Below are 17,796 nucleotides of genomic sequence, written 5' to 3' on the forward strand. Positions count from 1 at the left end.
TAACCATCCTAATGGGTGTGGAATGGTATCTCATTCCAGTTTTGATTTACATTTTTCTAATGATTAATCATTTGAGCATCTTTTCATGTGTTTATTGGCCATTTGTATATTTTCTTTGGAGAAATGCCCATTTCAGTCCTTTGCCTATTTTTTAATCTAGTTGTTTGGGTTCTTTGTTGTTTTTGTGAACATTTCTTTCTTTAATCTTAGGTTTCTAAGAATGCTAAAAATGTATTTGATTATTTGAAGAAAATGTTAGCAATTAAATTTAAAGGTAATTAAGCTAATTTAGAAATCATTAAATTAGCACCTGTATGCAGTTGTCATTTTTCTTTGGACATTACCCTGTTCACACCTTGCACATGTTAAGACATATATTTGTTGACTAAGTGAATAAGTAATAATAATAGTTCATATGGAGCACATAGATAGAAGTATATCATTTAGTGAACATTTGTGTGTTTGTATGTATACACATAATATGCATACATGAACAGTGGTGATGCTTTGATTTAGAACAAGTTTATTGTGCCCACTTGCTTACTCTTCAAATGCTTACACTTTCCATAATTCATTCTGGTGGTCCCTTGTCACCCCCTCTCATATTCCCGCTATGTGCTGTAGAAACATCTGAGCTCTGCACATGAACATGTGCTGGTGCCTGGCATGCTTCTTGTGTCAGATATCTTCTCTTTACCCCTCCACCCTGTTCTGTGCCCCCAGCGGCCATCCTGTGTGGACCACATCAATGGGCTCCTTGCCCTCTGGCTTCTGGTTGGTTTGGCCAATGAGGAGCCCTGGCAGGAAATGAGAGGGAGAAAGGAGAGTGAGGTCAGGCTATTCATTCCCTTGGCTCCCTCCCTGCAGGAGCACATCAGGATGACCGTGACCTTCATCAGCAGGTCCTTGTAAATCTCTCCATGAGATTCTTTGCTTCTAGGTTCTGATAGCCCTTCATTCTCTTGTCCCTGCGGCCGCGGGTGCTCTAACCATTTCTCAGCCATCACCCCATGACGTGGCACTCTACTGTCCATTTTCCCTGCTTCCGCCCACACCTTTGCCAATAGTCCTTTTATGGATCCTTCTCTATTATCCTAATTTGAGGATGACCTCTGTTCCCTGCCAGATGCCTGACTCATGCACTCCTCCAGGCTACTTTTCTGTGTACTGATTTATTTACTAAAAGTCTCATCCTCTAGCTCAGCAGCCAAGTAGAGCCATAGCCAGGTTTCTGTGAAGGTAAACCTTCATTGGCTAGGGGAGGGAGTGATTTTTAAAAGTCTAAAATGGAGAGTTCTTCTTGAGCTAATAGCTCCTTTCCCCAGCTAGGATTTTGACTATCTCCTAGGGTGCTTCTGTTGATCGGGGGCTAGCTGACGGAGAACCTCCAGTGCCCCTTGACTCCCCCATATGGAGAGCAGAGGCAGTCTTGAGCCCCTCACCCCCACTGGTGTGGTCTGTGAATCTCACAGTTTCCAAGGTCTCTGTAGTTCAGTTTTAATAACATATGGAGATTTGTGCTAACAAAAGCGGTCTAAATCCCCATTTAAAGAAAGACTTTTATCTCGTAAGTCAAAGGTCACAGTTTGGCAAAAAAGTCACCCAGTTTACATTCTTGAGAAAGTTAAACCCCTCTTCACCATTAGATTTTATTTTCATGGAGGTTTTTTTTAATTTAAGATCAATGGGTAGGTTTTAATTTTCATATGTGTGACCAAAGGGTCCATCCAGGTCATTATCCAAAATAATGGGAATCTTCTGTAAAGGATATTTTTATATTTTTACATCCTACTGCCAGAAACTTTCCATGAACTACCAAAAAGTGGCTATTTCAAGTTGGGGGTGGTATATTTTTTAACTCCATATTTGTTGGATAATTTATTACCTTACTTTAATGTCATAATATTAAAAATGTGATAGCTTTACATGTATTGACTCGTTTAATCCCTAATTACCTTCTGAGATCAATGTAGTTATCAACCTAATTTCCCAAACCAGTATCTGTCTCAATTTTCCCCGAGTTTTTAATTCAAAAGTGTTCAAAAATATAGAAAAATTGAAAAGGTGGTAGGTAGTACATTGTACAACTATGCACTCTTTTCCTGCAGTCATCAATTTTTACAGTTTTACCCAACTTACTTTCCTTTGGCTGTACATACACTCCCTCTCACAGGCAGAGAGAGACATATATTTTATTTTTTTTATATTTATTTATTTGGTTGCACCAGGTCTTAGCTGTGGCTCGCGGGCTCCTTAGTTGCAGCAAGTGGGCTCCTTAGTCGTGGCATGTGAACTCTTGGTTGCGGCATGCATGTGGCATCTAGTTCCCTGGCCAGGGATCGAACCCGGGCCCCCTGCGTTGAAAGCACGGAGCCTTATCCACTGCACCACCAGGGTAGTCCCCTATATTTTCTACTTTTATTTATTTTTGCTGAATTATCTGAAAGTAAGTTGGAGACATTGACAGTTCATCCCTAAGTACTTCAGCATCTCTCTCCTAAGAACTAGGGTATTCTCCTGTATGAACATAATTCAATTAACATACCTAAGAAATTCATCTTTGATATAATACTATCAAAACAAACAGTAATGTTTCAAAATTTCCCAGCTACCCTGGGAATTTCCTCTGTAGCTTTTTAAAAAAATCCAGCATCAAAACAAGGACCATGCATCGCATCTACTTATCTCTGTTTTCTCCTTTAATCTAAAATATCCACCCACCTTTTTCTTTCATGACATTTACAGTTTTGAAGGGAACAAGCCAGACATTTCGAAGAATAACCCATTGGTGGTTACAAAGTGGGTCAACCCTTCTGTCTCCATATATTAGGTGACATTTTTAGTAAAGAACTTTTTCTCTTCTTCCCTTCTACTCTCCTTCCTCCCTTCCTTCCTTTCTCCCTCTCTTTTTCTCTCTCCCCCCTTCCTTTTTTCTTTTTGAGGAGTGTCATTTTCTATTCATGGCTTCTTTTGTCTTAGTTCAGTGGGTTATGATTCATTGCCAACAGTATTCTTTTGCATGCTCAAGTTGCCCTAAATTTTGCCAGCAGGACCCCCTTCAAGCCAGCCCCTTCCATGTTCTTTTGTACTTGTTATCCTAAGTCTTTGAGCACTTTGCTTTCTGGCTAACGCAGATGCTTCTTGCTCATCTCAGACTTTACTTCCCCTACACTTCTTTCACCCATTTCTCTAAGGAGCTGGAATTGACTGCTTTTTGTATAAGGAGTGGTATTTAGAATCCAAGATAGGGGTGCTAGGAGGGCTCATTGCCACTGGTATGTCATTGCTTCTAGACCCGTCAGTGAACAGAGTTAGGAAATATATTTTCTTAATTCATATTATGGGAACTGATAAGATATTTTGGATAGAAGAGATTATGAAATACTATGTTCATAGTATCTCTGTGGGACTAAATAGAGTGCCATTACTGCTTAAGCTACTTGGAATATTTTTGTTACAATTCACTGAGCTATTTAAAAGCATAATTTTATGTCCACATTTTACAGGTATGAGGTCAAACAACATCCTTAAAATCACATCATTATGTGACTAGCTCTAGAAATCAAATACTATTTTAATTCTGAGTTCTAAGTAAGTTTACTGGAAGAATCCTAGACAGTTCATATGTCTGTTGAGATCTTGAGATAATAGAGAAAGCAGGAGTTAGAAGAAAATTTCTGAAGATTATGATCAGTGAGAAGTTTTTCTAGTAGAAAAGAATAAAATGCACGGAAAGGGAAAAACAAACAGGTAATGAATTAAATTCATTTATAATTATTTAAATTATGAAAATTATTTAAAGTGAGCGTAAGTGAAAGTGAGATCTACCAAACTGTGTATCGCATGGCTTGTACATAATGATAGGAAAACGCAGGAGTATTTCTGGAATTTTGTCTGATTCCTGGAAGATAACTTTTGGTAGCCACAACTTGAGATCTTACTTCTTTCTCTATTACTTTAGCTGAAAATACTCCTTTTATAAAAATTGACTTTATTGAAATATAGTTGATTTACAATGTTGTGTTAGTTTCAGGTATACAGCAAAGTGATTAAGTTATACATATATATATAATAGTTTGCCTCTGCCAATCCCAAACTCCCAATCCATCCCTCCCCCGTGGCAACCACAAGTCTGTTCTCTGTGTCTATGAGTCTGTTTCTATTTTGTATTGATAGATAAGTTCATTTGTGTCATATTTTATATTTCACATATAAGTGATATTATACGGTATTTGTCTCTTTCTGACTTCACTTAGTATAATAATCTCTAGGTCCATCCGTGCTGCTGCTGCAAATGGCATTATTTCTTTCTTTCTTTATTTTAACAGCTGAGTAGTATTCCATTGTATATATATACCATGTCTTCTTTATCCATTCACCTGTCAATGGAAATTTAGGTTGTTTCCATGTCTTCGCTCTTGTGAATAGTGCTGCTATGAACACAGGGGTGCATGTATTTTTCCGAATTATATTTTTTTCCTGATATATGCCCAGGAGTGGGATTGCTGGATCATATGGCAATTCTACTTTTAGTTTTTTTGAGAAACCTCAATACTGTTTTCCATGGTGGCTGCACCAATTTACATCCCCACCAACAGTGTAGGAGGGTTCCCTTTTCTCCCTATCCTAGCCAACATTTATTATTTGTAGACATTTTTTTTAAAGTATATATTCTCTTTTTTTTTTTTAATTTTATTTATTTATTTATTTATTTATTTTTGGCTGTGTTGGGTCTTCGTTTCTGTGCGAGGGCTTTCTCCAGTTGCGGCAAGCGGGGGCCACTCTTCATCGCGGTGCGCGGGTCTCTCACTATCGCGGCCTCTCTTGTTGCGGAGCACAGGCTCCAGACGTGCAGGCTCAGTAACTGTGGCTCACGGGCCCAGTTGCTCCGCGGCACGTGGGATCTTCCCAGACCAGGGCTCGAACCCGTGTCTCCTGCATTGGCAGGCAGATTCTCAACCACTGCGCGCCACCAGGGAAGCCCTATTTGTAGACTTTTTAATTATGGCCATTCTGACCAGTGTGAGATGGTACCTCATTGTAGTTTTGATTTGTATTTCTCTAATAATTTAGCTGAAAATATTCTTTTGCCTTTGTCTCACTCATTCTCTCACCTGCATTGGATAAGCTTATTGTTTTCTACCCCTGCAATCCCATCCTTTCATCTTTGGATATTGTTTATATGTGTAAACATACAGGTTCAGAAATCATCAATGTACACTCCTGATCTGTGGGTCCTTTCAACTTCTGCTGTTTTCCAGGCCACTGTGAATAATAGAAAACCCATCTGTAGCTGTGAGGGGCAAACTGTGGAGAATTCTGATGAATTCCTGCTATCCTGTATGACAGGATTCCAACCCCAGACTACAGAGTAATAAATAAAAAAAAGTCGTCAGAAGCCTGAAGACTTTGGCTACCTATATAGTTTCTAAACTGCTGGGCTTTAGACTTCCTATGATGTGCTTATAGCAGTTCTGGAGAAGGAAGAAGAGCAACACAGCTGCTTATATGGAATATATTTGCCAGCACTGATGAGCCAAAGATTCTCTGTTAGTGATCTAGACGTTGGCATTAAGATGATGCATTAAGGCATCATAATGTAGCTATTTCCTGAGGCAGGGGCAGCAATGTGGGTGATCAGTTATGTAGGTAAGGAATAAATAAGTATGATATTTTCACTTGTATGTTGTATGATAGCAATGTGTTTCATTTGGCCATGTTCAAATCTACAGCATCTTTTAAAAATCATGAGAAACTTTTATACGAAGTAAGGTGAAAGGAATTGCCAACAATACAAAAATATAGCTTCAGTTTTTGCCATTGCTGAAGATAATTTGCTGTCTTTTAATGTTTACTAAATTTAGCAGTAATTTATACATGAAATTTAAAACTGTCCATATTTAACAATACAGACTTTTTTTTTTTTTTTTTTACTTCCAATGCTGTGTGGTGTGGTTGACCTCTAGCAGAGGTCATTTTGGTTTGTTGTTTTTTTTTCCCCTGGTCGGGATCAGCTCTTACCACGTCTCCCGGTTTGATTGAACTCACTTTCTTATTTGTGGACGTAATTGGTAGAACAGCATCATTTGCTCGTGGGCCTGGTCGGCTCTCCCTTTGAGACTTTGGCTACTGCCGACGTGGGTCAATGAAGTAGCTATTACATGTCCCCTAAGTGCAAAGACCACTTCCCCCTCTTGGGGCTGTGTTGACACTGCAGCTCCTAGTTATCCCTGCACGGCCTTCTGACCCCACAGAGACCAAAGACAGGGGTGGGGAGTAGGGGTAGAATTTGTTACATGCATCAGGGCACTGCCTACCAACTCTTAAGCCCTACGGAACATACTGTCTTTAGGAGATGATCAGAGAGGCAGAGCCAGGATCTGAACCCACTTCTCCCAAATCCACCAACTCTGTGCTAATGAGTAGCACTGATTGAGAATTTGTTATATGCCAGGTGTTAATGTAAGCACTTAATACATGAGAACTCGTTTGCTGCTCAGGACAACCCTAGGAAGTACATTTCATTATCATCTCCATTGACAGATGAGAAACTTAAGGCACAGAGAGGTTAACTGACTTGCCCAAGGTAACAGAGTTAAAAAGTGGATAAAGACCCAGGCAGTCTTAGAGCTCCATCTCCCTAAACAGTTCTCTCCCCTGCCCCCCCCCCCACCCCCGCAATAAGCTCTGGATACTAAGGTTCCACTTCTGCCAGCTTATGAAGAGTAAACTGAGTAGCTGAGGGGTAGGTGTGGCCTTCATGCCTTCATTCCCACTACCTAATACCTGCATTCCATTGTTCCATGGTGCCCACTGGGTGCAACTCGTGGAGCACCAGAAGTGGTCTCTCAGTTACCATCATGCGACTGGACTTCAGCTGGAAATCATTCCTCTTGGACCTGAAAAAGTTTTGACAGTAGATATTTTATAAATCTAGCAGTAGTGTATATAGGTAGTTGAATATTTAATAAAACCCTATTGTGAAGGCTTGTGAATATAAAAGGGAGCCTTTTCTAAGATAATCATCTCGCCTTAATTTCTTCTGATATTAAAAATATGAAATCTGATTTGCTTAAAGCAAGGTGTAGCTGTCATGGGTCTGGTCGCACTGCGTCTCTGGTGGCAGCTATATGTATTTGTGATCACTGCTTCCTATTTGATGAGAACTCTTTGAGCAGTTGTTTTTCATGTCATATCATACAGTTTCTTTCCAGAGACTACTGTGGGTGCTACTAAGTCATGTTTCATTTTATTGATAAGTAGTGTTTTATTAATATGTTAGAGATATGAATGTATCAAAATTGGTAGCATTTTATAAGCTTCAGATTCATACACATGTACCCAAGTGTGAGATACCATTTTAGAGCCACTTACTGGAACCATATTATCAGCTATCAGGTTAGAGTTACTTTCAGTCCAGTGAACAAGGAGGGACTTGGAGATAGCCCCTATGGAATTTTCACCTTTTTATTTGAAACTGATTTCTCATTACTAAGTAATTGATGCCAGTTTTCATCAAGAAAAATCCCAAGCTGTTTTCATAAATAAAGCCTACCCTCTGAAAATAGTTTCAGTTCTCTAGGAAATGACAAACTATACTTCCTTATAAATGCTCAGTAATGGCCTACTTATCGTCTATTATGTTGGGTTTCTAAGTGCTATTAGGAGTTTCTTTTACATTCTTTTCATTAAGGTAAAAATGGCCATTAAAACAAGTTTTTAAAGGGTCATTTTAAAATATTTGCCGTTTGAAAAATAGAATGAACCCACTCAACGTGTCCCTGAAGTGTTGGACCAAGCTGTGTTGAAGGGGGAAGCTTTTGAGTTGGTGGAATTTTGCTTTTCAAGCCCCGTGCTCCATAAAAGCTTTTCTGTGTTCTTTTTCAGGTATGTGGCCAGTTGGATAGACAGAAGGCGTCATCAGTCAGAAAAGGCCAATTTAACGATTCTCTTTGATAAATACGTTCCTGCATGCTTGGATAAGCTGAGAACAAGCTTTAAAACCATCACTTCAATTCCAGAGAGCAGCCTGGTGCAGGTTTGTCCTGGGTCACACCGTTTCACACTCTAGTCCTGATGTGGTAGTGTGGCTTGATCAAAATAGAAGTTCTTGCTTGTTCAAGAAGATGCAATGGTTTCTGGAATGGTTAGGTTGCTCCAGCCCTCCCCCACCCGAGCCCCCGTGTTCCCCAGTGCTTTTTGCAACTCTCTGTTACACGCCTATCACATGCTATGACCATTTGGGTTTGTGGTCTGTTTCTTTCACAAGACTGTGAACCAGAGGACTGAAGCCACCTTTTGCCATTTTTATATCTCCAGAGATTTCCATAATGCCAAGCACATAGTAGGTGCCAAATACATTACTGAATCATTGTGTTCTTCCCAAGTATATTTGCGTGGAATAAGAAGAACAGGATAGTAACAGCCTCATTTATTTTTCTGTTTCCTAAGTAACTGGCCCAGAGAAGGTGCTCAGTGTGTTTTTGAATACAAAAAATTCACGCAATTAAAGATGTTGGCCGGTGAGCAAGAGAAAGCTTCTGAAGGCCACCTCGTCGGGCACCACCCTGCCAGGCCTCCCACTCTCTCTTCCCTTTCTTTTCTCCCCCTCCGAAAAATAGTCCGCAAGTCAGGTCAGTCTACTTCATAGTATTTCAGGGATAGATTTTTTTTTTTTTTTCTGATCCTCATTGTGAGACAGCTGGTTAGAGTGAAGAGTATATATGATACATTGTCACGGCAGCAAATGAAAATAATTCACGGCACACAGAAATGAAGGTTGTGATCTTAATCTCAGCGTGAAGAATAACTATCCCCAGCCTTGACAAGTCGAAAACTTCACAGAACGTTTACAGTTAGAAACCTTTATTTGTGTCTCTTTAGGAGCAAAATTGGTTTTGAAGTACTTTGTTACCGTGAAGTTACTATGGTACAGAATTTGTTTGAAGCTAAATTAGAAATAGTCACAAGCATAATAAGAAGTGAAAGTTCAGGTTTTCGGATGATTCACACACCAATTAAGAAAACGATAGTCTTCAACAGTAATTATCTGAGGTATAATTTATTTCTGAAAGCAGGTCTGAATTTATTCATAATGAATTAATTTTGTGGTTAGCCTAATTAGACGTCCTCTGGTGTAATACTTGCAAAAAAGCAAGTATCGAGTTCCTTCTCAACTTGACTTGTGTATTTGTGTTTCTCTGTGGTGCGAACTTTTTCATTCAAGAGTAGTGTGAAAATAAGTCAGTAGGAATTAATATGATTTTTGCTCTCCCTTCCTCCTTTTGTAGTACTCAGAAATGGCATTTTATCCTTAACTCCTTTTTTGGCTGCTGTTGTATAAAGTCGTCTCTTTGCAGTGATTGCTTATAAGGACAAAATTTGAGACAAAAATGAGTGTGCAAGGGAATAGCTTAAGAAGACTACCTTATTTTTATTGAAGTATAGTTGATTTACAATGTTGTGTTATACATACTGGTATACAGCAAAGTGATTCAGTTATGTATATATGCACACACATATATACACATATATATGTATGTATATATATTCTTTTTCATATTCTTTTCCACTGTGGTTTATCACAGGATATTGAATATACTTTGTGCTATACAATAGGACCTTGTTGTTTATCCATTCAACATATACTAGTTTGCATCCGCTAATCCCAGACTCCCAATCCATCCCTCCAGCCCCGCTTCCCCTTGGCAACCACAAGTCTGTTCTCTATGTCTGTGAGTCTGTCTCCGTTTCATAGATAAGTTTGTTTGTGTCATATTTTAGATTCCACATACAAGTGATATCATATGATATTTGCCTTTCTTTGTCTGACTTCACTTAGTATGATAATCTCTAGGCCCATCCATGTAGCTGTAAATGGCATTATTTCATTCTTTTTAAAAGGCTACTTTAAGAAATTAATGTACTATGTTTTCCATTATATGAAACTTTTTTGCTTTGCGTTTGGTAAGGTGTTTTAACTCATTCAGAATATGCACCAAGGTATGATTTTATTAATTGCTGGCACAGAGCTTAAAATGTTTTCTAAGTACTGTGTTTGGGAGAAAACAAAAAATCAGGTGAGTTATCAGCATGTTCAAATCAGTGGATAATGTCATATTCAGACCTTTCAGTCTTTTTCATTTTGATTTTAACAGTTCCTTAGACTAACATGGCTTCTACTCAGGAATAGCAAAGCCTCAGAGTTTTACATTATTTTTCTTGATAACTGGTGAGTTTTATTCAATTAGAAGATTATTTTAAATTGGCAATCATGGCACAATATAAAATAATGGAAATCAAGAGAGACTGAAAAATATAACAGGCGCTCAACTATTTAAATTTTGAAAACATTTCCAAATTATGCCCAGGACCCATTTTCCGTGTTACCATGGATTTTCCCCACCTCTCATAGTTGGGAAGGAGAGGCACACACACGACATGCTTTGTTTTAGCTTCTGTAGCTGTGTGTATGATAGTGATAAAAATCTACTGCTGCCTCCAAAAACTGGGGGAAGGGTATCATGAATTTTGAGGGTCTATGACAGTACTAACTCATGACAACCATTTTTGTGCTTTAGAGCAGGGGTCCCCAACCCCCGGGCCTCGGACCAGTACTGGTCCCATGGCCTGTTAGGAACCGGGCCACACAGCAGGAGGTGAGCGGCGGGCCAGCGAGGAAGCTTCATCTGCCTCTCGCTCCCCGTTGCTCCCCCCCATTGCTCACATTACCTCCTGAACCATCCCCCCCCTGCCCCCACCATCCATGGAGAAATTGTCTTCCACGAAACCGGTCCCTGGTGCCAAGAAGTTGGGGACCGCTGCTTTAGAGAACTAGCTCAAAAACATGTTCATTATGGTTATGATTTCACATGAGAAGGTGTTTGCAGCGGCCATGTTCCCTCCTTACTGACCTGATTGACCTGGACGCGAAGTGTGTTTCAGACCAAGAGAGCCGTTCCACCCGGAAGGTGTGAAGAGCAAGTTCCTGAACAGCATTTCTTCCAGGGTTAAATTTAGCGTCCTGTCTAAAAAATGCCACAGGCTAAGGCTGTCAGTCCGACTTTCTAAATTTATGACAACAGGTGGGGGAAACAGCTGCCAAAGTACTAAGGGAAAGTGCGTTATCTAAATGTCCAACCGAGGGAAATGGTTACATAGCCTTTCCATCTAGTGCCTTCGTTCCCAGTGATATTGCAGGGCAACACTTACAGGAAAGGGAAAATGCCTTTAGTTTGTTTTTAAGTGAGAAAGTGGCCTGTAGAATATACCCACTATGTGTAGTATGTAGTATGACTCCCTATTTATAAAAAAGGCAGCACAGCTATATCCCCATTATTCTTTTCTTTTTGGTTTTATGTATTTCTCTTTATTACAGTGATTATTAATTGGAGGATTTATTTTTATAGGCTTTTATAGGATTTTATAGGCTTTTATTTTTAACAGTTTGTTGTTACCTAGATTAGTTTGGTTGAAAGTGGCCAAGGATGTCCACCACTGACTCAGAAACCCAAGGCCACCATTTTTGTGTCTCACGGGGTAGCAAATCACTGAGCTGGGAAAAATCACAGAATCTCTTAAGGGTACAGTGGATTTGTTAATAAGCCCTGTGAACTTACTTCACTGTTTAAAAAAAAGAAAAAAGTTGCCCTGAAAGAATGGCTTTTTCTTTTTCTTTAGACTATTTGCACTCTTTTGGAATGTTTGTTGACTCCTGAAAATGTACCTTCTGACAGCCCGAAGGAAGTTTATGAGGTCTATTTTGTCTTTGCTTGTATCTGGGCATTTGGAGGCATTCTACTACAAGATCAGGTATGTGTAGAAATAGTTTATAGAACCCGTTTTATTTGGGGGGGGAAATATTATTCTATGTGATCCCTATGGGGTTTTAAAAAATATATATTATCATAAATCTATCCTACTTGCCCTATTCTCTCCTAAGCCTGTACATTGTCAGCAAGCTCATTCAGGCTCGTGGTGCTGTCTTTGGCTGATAAGGTCAAATCCACAGCCTTCCATCAGATCTGTCTTCTGAATTCAAGGTTCCATGTCAGTACCAGCAGTGTTTCAGTGTGCCTGAGACGGGGTGCTTCATCTGCCCCACCCCCGTATTTGCTCTTCCTCTTTTGTCTTTTCCTCAGTGATGCATTTCTCCCAGTTGCTCTAGTTAAAAATCTGGGAGACATCATCTTATTTCTACATCCCCTGGTCATCAGATCCTTTCAGTTAGAAAATAGCTGTCACATCTGTCCCCTCTTCTCTATCCCTGCAGCCTTCATTCAGGAGTGTATCATCTTTAGATTGTTGTGGGCTACCACATTGTTTTGGCTTGGGCCGCCATAACAAAGTATCATACCCTGGGTGGCTTAAACAACAGAAATTTACTTTCTCTCAGTTCTGGAGGCTGCAAGTCCAAGGTCAGGGTGCCAGCACGGTTGGGTTCTGGCGAGGACCCTCTTCATGCCTTGCAGACAGATGCCTTTTTCTGTGTCCTCACATGGCAGAGAGAGAGAGAGAAAGATAAAAAGTTTTCTTATGTCTCCTCTTGTAAAGGCACTAATCTAAACATAATCACCTCCCAAAGGCCCCATCTCCAAATACCATCACGTTGGGGATTAAGCCTTCAGCATATGAATTTTGGTGGGGAGACAATTCAGTCCATAGCACATAATAACATTCAAATTGGTTTCCAGGTCTCTAGTCCTCTTACCCTCTAAGTACTCTCACACATGATTCCTAGGGTAATTGTTGTGAACCACAGTCAACCTCAGGCTGGTTCCTTTCCATTGTTCTTTCCTTCAGCCTCAAGTGAAGCTATCATTCCTACACAACATTGCTAGTATAGTCCGTTTGTGACTTCTGAGTTCTTTTGGGCAAACACTTGAGACACGGACTTGCATAGATGCGTGTGCGCGCACACACACACACACGTGAGCTCACGCCCACACACACGACATGTACCACACACAAACTGCTTAGACTTGCCAAAGTACAAAGTGGCAGTTTTTCACCTGTAGAAATTTGCACATCTAATCTCTCCCATGCACCTCTCTGTATAGATTTGCTCACGTAATCTTTACAATTATTCTTCAAGGTATCCTCACTGTGCAGATAAAGTAAAGCTCAGAGAGGCAAAGTAACTTGACTGATGGGAAATGATAACATCAGGATTCCCACTCATGGATCTCTCTCTCCAGAAGCCATCCATGGTACCCCAGGATCTCTCATGGTCGTAGTGCTTCTATGAGTACCTCTGAATCTTTGAATTAAAAATAGATAGCATATGTCTTCCAGGCTTCCCTAAATGTTTCCAGATATAAACAGGGAGTTTAAATTGGAAGGCATCACAGCCAAGAATGACCCAAATTTGTTGGTTTACTCACTGTAGGTTCTAAAATCCATGGTTGCTATAACCTGTGGGCCAGCTCCTCTTCTTGTCACTAGGTAACCATAAATTATATCTATAAATAAATCTGGCATTCACTTGGCATTCTATATCTTATTCTGACCCTTCTCAGAAGCCACATTTCCTTTGGTAATCTCCAAGTGCTTTCTACAGAATATAGCCTCTGTTTCCTGAGTGAGAATACTGGGTGACTTCACATGGTTTTCCTCAAAGGCAAGATTTACATGTGTGGATTTCTCCTTCATGGAGACCACATGCAGACTCTCCCCCTCTCCCCCAAAACCTCATGGTTTTTGTCTTTTTTCCAGTGGTCGCCAGAAGGGTTTTCCTTTTCCAGGGCACACAACCAGGTAAAATCACACGAGTAGGAGGTTGACAGCTGAGCTCTTTCTACTTCTGATCATAACAGCTCACCTTCCTCCCAGCTGATCCCCTTTTCATCTTTGCAGTTTCCCAGCCTGGCATCCTTCCAGCCAGTTATTCAAGCCAGAAGCTGGGCATCGCATGGTCCCCTTCCTCTCCCAGACACTGTTTCCCCAATGAATAGTTGACATCATCATTATCATCTTTAAATTTTCAAAAAGACTTTAACTGTGAAGCATTCAAAAGAGAGGCTATAAAGTTGGAAACATGAATGAAGCAGACCCAAGAAAGAGTCTTAGGATAGCCATTTATTCAACAAATTTGGGTGCCTACTGTATGTCAGGGGATGTGCTCAGGGCTCTTAATAGGCTAGCTCACTGAATCTTCAAAAAAATAAAACCTGTCTATATAGGTGCAACTATTCTTCTTCTTTTACCAAAAAGGAACTGAAACTTAGATAAGTTAACCTGCTTGGGGACATGGCTAACTAATGTCTGAGGCAAGTTCAAGCTGCAGCAGACTGACTCAGGACCTGTGTTCTTAACCCAGGCTGTTGCAAACACCTTCCAAAACTGGTCCCCCATCAACTCTCCCTGAGCCTCCTATAAACAGCCGTTATCATTTCTCACTTGGCTTCTGAAATAACCTCCTCACTGGTCTTTCCGCTTCTATATTTGCCCCATAATCCATTATTCACTCAGCAGCCAGAGTGATTTTTTTTTAATGTAAATTGGATTATATGATACACTACTGAATTTACAACACTTTAATTGCTTTTAAGATAAAACTTTAAAATTTAATACTCTTTACACGGCCTCAGGGCTTCTGGCCCTGCCTATCTCTTCCTACTTCTTCCTCTGCTGCTGCCTCCCCTCCCTCCCCTCCAGCTGCACTGGCCAGTTTCTGGAACACAGGATATTTGCACATGCTGACCTCTTCCTGCTTCCTGGAATGGTCTTCTGTCTAATAATGTGCCTGTTCTCAGAGACGGCTTCCCTGAACATCCAGTTAAAATAGATTCACCCATTTCTCTCACTTCCAGCAACGTCGACTTTCAAGGCGCCTATTTATTTATTTGTCTTTTTATTGGCTTCACCTCTGCTTGCACCATGCTTCCTCATGGCTCCCCCTTTCTCTTTCCCATTAACTCTATGAGGGCAGAAACCCTGTTTGTTTTCTTCCCCACTATAGAACAAAATGCATTTCAGTGAGTGAATGAATGATTCAAAATGTGTCATCAAAACCACTTTGCTGATGTCGCGGTTAGGTGAAGCAAATTCTGATGTAAAGTAGAAGTCGTATGTATCCTGCCTACAGAGAATGGTGCCAGATAAGGAATGCCTTCTGAATGAACTTGACTTCAGACCAACTTCTGTAGGGTGATAAAAAAAAAATCTCATGACACCAATCTGAACATAACTGAAATGAACCTAAACTCATTGCCACATGAGTGGTCGTGGGTAGGAATATGAGCTCGGCTTGTTTGGAAAGTGATGGGATCAGCTCTCCCTGCTAAGGCTGATCACCCCTCTCAGCCCCGACCACACTCTCCTATCCTCCAGCCATCCTGTCTGTCTCTATTTGTGTGTGTGAGATAGCGTCGTACAAAAAGTGGGCCGTAGTCCATGGACATAAGGACACCAAAGTAAAAGCAAGTTTAAGAATTCTTCTGGAGAAAGATGAGAGTTGAAGTCTTAGATAAGTGAGATTGCTGAATGCAATGGACCATGCACAGTGTTTTTAGAGTTCACTAAAACTCACTTTGCCAGCTCATCCTGTGGATGTAAGAGTCTAGGCCAGGTCATCCTATAGATACAGAAGGGGTTGTTAGTTGCTAGTGCACAGTTGGAATTTCCCCTCGTCCATTTTCCAAACCCTAATCTAGCAGCAAAGGCCTTGTACCTGTCGTCATATAAAAACAAGCACCTTCTAGCAAGGAGAACCTGTTTCCTACACTGTCATCTTCTCTGGAAGATTCTCTTATAGGGCAGAATTTGTGGAGTTTTCAGCTAGACCACTCAGTTGTGCTACGCTAGAAAACCAAGTCCAAGTTCTTTCCCTCATGGCAGAGCTTCTCAGATTTCCAATTTCAAAGACCAACAACATTTCACTAATGATTTGGAGGAATAAAATAGGGTTACCAACCGTCTGCTTTTCTAAATAAGGGCATTTATTTTTAAATGACCATTTATTATCACCATAGCTTTATAAAGGAAAGGATATTTTAACGCCAAAAGTTCCAGGAAGGCTATAAGCTCAAAGAACAGTATTTAAATCAATAATGTTACTAATTTTTTAAAGTATTCCTTTGTTCTTACTTTCTTCATTTTACCCTCAGTTCATGGAGATATTGGTAGAAATCAATACCACCGTTTGCTAACCACTGTCTTATAGCATGGTGATTTGCATGATAGCCCATTATTGAATTGAATAACCTCGGGGTCATCTAAGGTTCACCTAAGCTTACCTTGTTTTTTAAGTTAATAATTACTCCAGAAAATTTGTACCTGATGGACATACGGCAATTATAGCTTTCTGCCTTGATGGTATTGTCACTCATTATAGCTTCCTTCTAGTTATTTATTTTTTCTTGGGTCAGTTACTCAATCCCATTTGTAATTATGAGTCTGTACACTGCAAACACTGTGTGATCAGCCAGATTTGCAGGGGCTTTCTGTGTGCTCAAAATTACTTTTAAGTCTGCAATAAGAATTTCTCTTGCTCTCCTTAGCTTTCTGGTTGTCAAGCTGAATTCAGTCAGTGGTGGCATAAAGAGATGAAAGCAGTGAAGTTTCCATCCCAGGGAACAATTTTTGATTATTATCTGGACCACAAAACTAAGAAATTCTTGCCTTGGGCTGATAAAATCCCCCAGTTTACTATGGATCCAGAGGCACCTCTGCAGGTAGGTGTGGGGAACACACTGCCCTTCAAGCCACATGGTGCTGGTTTGAGCCTTGTTTGTTTGTCTTTGAGCAGTTTTTTTTTCCCTCCCTGACCAATAAATTACTGTTGGTATGGTCAGTATTTCCTTGGAGAGAAGAATCTCAAATTATAGGAATGATTAGTGGGGTGGTTTCTATATTTCTACAACTTTTTTCTTTTTATTTCAATTTAATTCTGTGGTAACAGCTTTCTTTAGATTTTCCTAGAAATTGTGTGATTTTATAAAAATCAGAAGCACATTTCTATTAGTTTAGTGAGTCTTATTTCTGACCTTAGTGTGAATTTCTTAAACAGCGCTTTTCACATGTAACTTCTTTCCTTTACTCAAGCCATAAAATGAATGTTTGATCTTCTTACTCATATTTTCAAATTCACATGGTAGCTCACAAATCTAAATGAATCTTTATCATTTTTTAACTGTTTATAAATTGTCCTACATTTTTATATATCAAGTTATTCTTTAACCATCTTCTAATTCTGCCTCAATCTGTTTTGCTTTTCATTATATTTCTTTCTCAGAATCATGTCATTTTGATTGATTTTGGAGCTTATTATTTCAAGGAGTGCTATATGAAATGCATATAGGTGATTTCTACACTAATTAGGAGGCAGATAGTGTGAAATAAAAGAAAATCCAGTGTGAGTTTCTTGGAGCTACAGTAACCAAGTACCATAAACTAGGTGGCTTCAACAACAGAAATTTATTGTCTCACAGTTTTGGAGGCTCAAAGTTGAAAATAAAGGTGTTAGCAGGATTGGTTCCTTCTGAGGGCTGTAAGGGAAAATCTCTCCTAGCTTCGGGTGGTTTGCTGGAAATCTTGGTGTTCCTTGCATTGTGGCAACATTCCTCAAATCTTCACATGATGGCATTTTCCCCGTGTGTATTCTTTGTATTCACATTTCCCTTTTACCAGTCATTTTGAATTAGGGGCCTCCTCTGCTTGTATTAGTGTGCTAGGGATACCATGACAAACTACCAGAGACTGAGCGGCTTAAACATCAGAAATTAATTTTTTTCATAGTCTTAGAGGCTAAAAGTCTGAGTTTGAAGTGTTAGTGGATTTGGTTTCTGCTGAGGCCTC

General features: G+C 39.9%; 1 protein-coding gene and 1 long non-coding RNA gene across 2 annotated transcripts in view; one reads left to right on the plus strand and one right to left on the minus strand.

The window, feature by feature from the left end:
* The window catches only part of DNAH11 (dynein axonemal heavy chain 11), a 326,952-nt gene that overhangs the window by 164,330 nt on the left and 144,826 nt on the right, over positions 1-17,796 (plus strand). Inside the window, exons 43-45 of the mRNA XM_057550027.1 lie at positions 7,888-8,038; positions 11,680-11,811; positions 16,500-16,673. Of these exons, the coding sequence (XP_057406010.1) occupies positions 7,888-8,038; positions 11,680-11,811; positions 16,500-16,673 (457 nt within the window). The remainder of the gene's footprint in view (positions 1-7,887; positions 8,039-11,679; positions 11,812-16,499; positions 16,674-17,796) is intronic.
* On the minus strand, positions 667-10,990 carry LOC130708594 (uncharacterized). Its single transcript, XR_009008844.1, has 3 exons — positions 10,914-10,990; positions 6,787-6,899; positions 667-797 (listed from the first exon to the last, which is right to left on the minus strand). It is a non-coding gene; the product is annotated as an uncharacterized LOC130708594 (long non-coding RNA).

This window comes from Balaenoptera acutorostrata, chromosome 7 (assembly GCF_949987535.1).
Source record: "Balaenoptera acutorostrata chromosome 7, mBalAcu1.1, whole genome shotgun sequence".
NCBI lineage: Eukaryota > Metazoa > Chordata > Mammalia > Artiodactyla > Balaenopteridae > Balaenoptera > Balaenoptera acutorostrata.